This window comes from Portunus trituberculatus, chromosome 34, assembly GCF_017591435.1.
Source record: "Portunus trituberculatus isolate SZX2019 chromosome 34, ASM1759143v1, whole genome shotgun sequence".
In the NCBI taxonomy this organism is placed as follows: domain Eukaryota; kingdom Metazoa; phylum Arthropoda; class Malacostraca; order Decapoda; family Portunidae; genus Portunus; species Portunus trituberculatus.
The window spans coordinates 9,305,544-9,310,543 of NC_059288.1; the positions used below are offsets into that span (position 1 = coordinate 9,305,544).

General features: G+C 40.6%; 2 protein-coding genes across 4 annotated transcripts in view; both read right to left on the reverse strand.

Moving 5' to 3' along the window:
- Window positions 1-440, reverse strand: part of LOC123512881 (glutamate receptor ionotropic, kainate 2-like) — a 66,228-nt gene extending 65,788 nt beyond the window's left edge. For all 3 annotated transcript variants that reach the window (XM_045269547.1, XM_045269544.1, XM_045269545.1), the window contains exon 1: window positions 206-440. The gene's annotated coding sequence lies outside the window, so the exon portion shown is untranslated. The remainder of the gene's footprint in view (window positions 1-205) is intronic.
- A 3,286-nt stretch (window positions 441-3,726) lies between these two features.
- Window positions 3,727-5,000, reverse strand: part of LOC123512882 (myoneurin-like) — an 18,861-nt gene continuing 17,587 nt past the window's right edge. The window contains 1 exon segment of the mRNA XM_045269549.1: window positions 3,727-5,000. This exon segment is cut by the window's right edge and continues 676 nt beyond it. Coding sequence (XP_045125484.1) covers window positions 4,654-5,000 — 347 coding nt within the window. The 3' untranslated portion in view covers window positions 3,727-4,653.

Below are 5,000 nucleotides of genomic sequence, written 5' to 3' on the forward strand. Positions count from 1 at the left end.
GTAGTAGTAGTGGTGGTGGCGGTGGTAGTAGAAGTAGTAGTAGAAGTAGTAGTAGTAGTAGTAGTAGCATCAGCAGCAATAGTTGTAGTAATAGCAGTAGTAACAGTAGTAGTCATAACATTAACAATAAAATCAGATAAAATAAATAAAATAGACCACAAACACACACACACACACACACACACACACACACACACACACACACCTGCATCACTTCAAATGACCACGAGAAAGAAAACGAGAAGCGAATTTTTCCAACGCAGATAAAAAAAGAGAGGAAGAAGAGAAGGAGATAGAAAGAGAAAGAGAGAGAGAGAGAGAGAGACAGAGAGTTGGGTGGGAGAAGCAAGGGTCACAGGCGGAGGTAAAGACACGGGAGGTCAAACGGAGGAGGCGGCGAGGTCACAGACAGTGCCACCCTCACACCACAAGTGCCACAGAAGACTGAAACTTAGAATACCCAGTGCCAAGCTACTCATTCCCCTCCCCCCCACCCCTCTCTCTCTCTCTCTCTCTCTCTCTCTCTCTCTCTCTCTCTCTCTCTCTCTCTCTCTCTCTCTCTCTCCTTTCCCTTCCTTTTCTTCCTTCTCTCTTTTCTCTATCTTTCTATTTCCGTTTCTCTCTCTCTCTTCCTCCTTTCTCCTCTCCATCTTTACTTCCTTTTCTCTCTTCTCCTCTTTCTTTATTTTTCTCTCTCTTCTTACCTTCTTTCTCTCCTTTCCTCTCCTCTCTCTTTCTCCTCTTTATCTCCATCTCTTTCTCTTCTCTCTCACTTTCTTTTCTCTCCTCTGCTTTCTCCTCTCTCCTCCTTCTCCTTATCTGATTTTCCTTCCCTCTCCCTCCTTCATCTCTCTCTCTCTCTCTCTCTCTCTCTCTCTCTCTCTCTCTCTCTCTCTCTCTCTCTCTCTCTCTCTCTCTCTCCTTTTTCCTCACCTCCATCTTTCTCCTCTTTCATGTCTTTCCTCGCCTTTTCTCTTGCAGTTTTTTTTTTCTCTCACTTTTCTCTCTTCTATCTTTCCTCCTCCTCCTCCTCCTCCTCCTCCTCCTCCTCCTCCTCTTCCCTCGTCTTTCTCTCCTTCCTTCCTTCTTTTTCTTTATTTTCTATTTCTGTTTTCCCCCTTATTTGTTTTTTCTCTGTTTTTCACTATTTTTATTATTCTCTCTCTCTCTCTCTCTCTCTCTCTCTCTCTCTCTCTCTCTCTCTCTCTCTTAACGACATTTTTTTCATCCTCTTCTCACGAAATATTCTCTACTCGAGTATTTACGGAGCCTTTATGTGTCTCTCTCTCTCTCTCTCTCTCTCTCTCTCTCTCTCTCTCTCTCTCTCTCTGGGTTTGTATTTCCGCTTCGTTTCTATGTAGTGATAAAATTTCGTTCTGGTCTGTTTGTTTCTTCCCAGTCTTGCTTATTCCACGAAAGGAAATGAATGGATAGCAACAACAACAACAACAACAACAACAACAACAACAACAACAACAACAACAACAACAACAACAACAACAACAAACATTATCAACAGCAACAAAGATTAAGAAGGAAATAGTAATAGTAATGATAATGATAATAATGAGGAGGATGATTAGAAGAAGAAGAACAACAACAACAACAATAACAGAATAAGAAGAACAGGAAGAACAACAAAAACAAGAAGAACAATAAAAACAAGAAGAGGGAAAAAAAAGGAAAAGAAAAAAAGAAAAGAAAAAGGAAAAATAAATGAACAAGACGAACAACAATAACAACAATAATAATAATAATAATAATAATAATAATAATAATAATAATAATAATAATAATAATTTTAGTCCTCGTTTCACATTTTATATCGAAAACAACAAACAAATGATAAACAACCCGGCCAATTCTTTTCTAATTGTTCTTTGCCTATACAAACCTTATCTTTAAACTTCTAAGAGAGAGAGAGAGAGAGAGAGAGAGAGAGAGAGAGAGAGAGAGAGAGAGAGAATTCATAATCTTAAACAAAAAATAAATAAGTAAATAAATAAACCATTTTCTATTCATCTTGTCCTCATTAATCCATGCCAATTTTTATTCTCATCTTTTTTTTTTTATCCTTATTATTTATTTTCATCCATCTTATAATTTACCAACATTAATCCCTTTCTTTTTCATTCATAATTTTTACCAAGTTACATCATCTTTTTTCGTTTTTCATCCATCTTATTTACCGCCTTTTATTCTCTTCTTATTATTGATGATTGATTTATAACTTTATCCAACTTTAATTCAACTCTTTTTCATCCATCTTATATACCAACTTCTTTTTCATTCATAATGTCCACAAGTCAGAGCGAGCGAGCGTCAATAGAGGGGGAGTGAGATGGGCAGTCAAATGAGCCAATGATACACAGCAGCGTGGCACCATGTTGAGCTATCACTGCATAAATAGACGTCAATAAGCACTTCCTAGCGGGACTGGCACTGCAATAAAGCTGCCATCACGCCTGACTCACCTGGACCCCTTGCTCTCTCTCTCTCTCTCTCTCTCTGTAAAGGTCTCGAGAATTGTGTGTTTCTTGCTACGCCACTTACATCTATCATCCATTATCAGCATGACTCTGTTCCCTCTAGTTTGTATATCACTTTCCTATCTCTCTCTGTGTGTGTGTGTGCGAACCTCAAACACTCAGTTTCTCTCACATTATCAGCAGGAACACAAACTTTTTATACGTTTCCTCTTAACTTAAGGTCAATAAATCTAGTCTGCTTCATCTTCTTCTTACTAAACTGTCTTCCCCTACAGACACACCACCCTCTCTCCCTCCCTCTCTCTCTGTGCCTCTGTATGAACCTCAAGAACTCGATCGGTGCTTCTCTCATAATTAGCAACCTGACCCTGTTCCCTCTAGTTTGTATATCACACTTAGCTGCCACTGCGCCTGACTCACCAGCTACCCTCTCTCTCTCTCTCTCTCTCTCTCTCTTCACTTAATACACAAGCTATTCATATTTCACCTAAACAAAGAAAAAAAACTACAAAAATAAACATAGGTTGCACATGACTCTCTACTGATGAAGCTGCCATCCTACATTTGCTTTTATCTAGAGCAACCTGTCAACTTTTAGGGTTTCGATGGGTAAATATCATTGGCCAGTCCTCACGTATATTATCTCCTTCAGTACTGGGACACATTTTTCCTAAATTTGGGTATGATTAGATGATTTTGTTTACACTAGGAAGGGTCTATAGAGGTCAGGAGGTTAATGGCCAGAATCTTTGCTATTTTAATCCGCCATATAAGTTTCTGAAGCTGTATAAAATCAGATAATGAATATGGAAAAGCATCATGGTGCTGAAGGGATTAAGTCTCACCTATTTTCTCATCTCCACTTCATTCATGTGTACCTCCTCGTCCCTACCCACTCCCCACTCTGCGTTTCTCATACATTCTCTCCCTCCTTCTCCCTTCCATCTAAACCCAGTAATAATAATAAAGAATATAAACTTGTACCCTTTCTCTCTCTCTCTCTCTTTCCATCTAACCCCATAATAATAAGAAAAAAAAAAACAAATAGAGAAATGAAACCTGTTCTTTAACGACCAAACTTCACCAAATATAAAAAGAAAGAAAAAAAAAAAAAAAAAACTCCAAGAATTAACAACTTTCCACCACTATAACAATGAAATAAATAAAAACAAAAGGAAACTTAACTAAACCCACATCAATAAACCCCCAACGCAGTAAAGGCAATGACACGACAAACAACAAACGACACGATTTATTAACTTTCGCTTTCAAAATATTAGAAAACTGTCTTAATGATCCTCGCATATCACACACAACGCGATGGGATGATGATAGTTTGGCTAAGGTGATGGGTGTTTGAGGGAGTGGGAGAGGAGAAAGAGAAGGAGTATGAAGGAGTGAGAGGGAGTGAGTGTGAGTCTGGGAAGGAGTTGAGGTGTCGAAGGATGTCGGGGAGTTTGCAGGGAGTGGGAGTGAGTGTGAGTGAGTTTGGGAAAGAGGTGAGATGTCGAAGGATGTGGAGGAGTTTGTGGGGAGTGGAGGAGCAAGTGTGTGTGGCTGGGAAGAGTTTGAATGTATGTAGGAGTGGGGTGAGTGTGTGAGATGTAGTAGAAATTTAGTTGTGAAGTGTTTGGGGTGTCTAGATGTGGGGTGAGTGTGTGTTTGAGTGTGTGGGGAGACGAAAGTTTAGATGGGAAGTGTTGGGGTATGTCTGGGTGGACTGGGGATTGTGGGAGTAATTGGGGGTGTGTGGGAGTAAGGGTGTGATGGGAGGCTGTCTGTGCATAGGAGTGACTAGACAACAACTTGGTCCATATTTAGAAATACTTAGCTCTCTCACCACGACTCTTTTCCAAGGCCACAGAGATGATTAGCAGAGTTTTCAAGAGTGTTTCTCCACTTAATAATGTAAAAATCTTGTCACTCTGCCTCTAGAACCGTAAAAACACTTTAAAAACCGCTTTGCTCTTTCAACATGACCGCTTTCCAAGGCCGCAGAGATGATTAGCAGAATTTTCAAGAGTGTTTCTCCAGTTAATAATGTTAAAATCTTGTCACTCTGCCACTAGAGCCATAAAAACACCTTAAAAAAATGTGCCAGTTTAAATAAAGCCTTTTTAAATAGTGGAGGAGAAGTCCAGAAGTATTTGAGAATACAAGTCTTTCAGTTGTCAAGATCCTCAGCATTTACTATCAGGACAAGAGCTGCCTGCCTGTCCTCCTCCTCCTCAGAGTGAAGGTCCACCCTCGCTGGAGCCACTTCCACTGCTCCTGCCCTGCCCACCACCTCCACCTCTTCCTCCTCCTCCTCCTCCTCCTCCCCATCTTGCGTGGTGATGACGAAGGTTTCCCCAGTATCACCATTACTTCCCTGGCTCATTAAGGAGTACACATTGCTGGTGATCTTGTTAATGGTGACTTCTGGTGCCTCTGTCCCTCTCACTGTCTGCCGCAGGAGGAGGTCAGCGTCCAGCACCCCATCAGGAAGGTGGATGACCTGGCTGGTGGGGT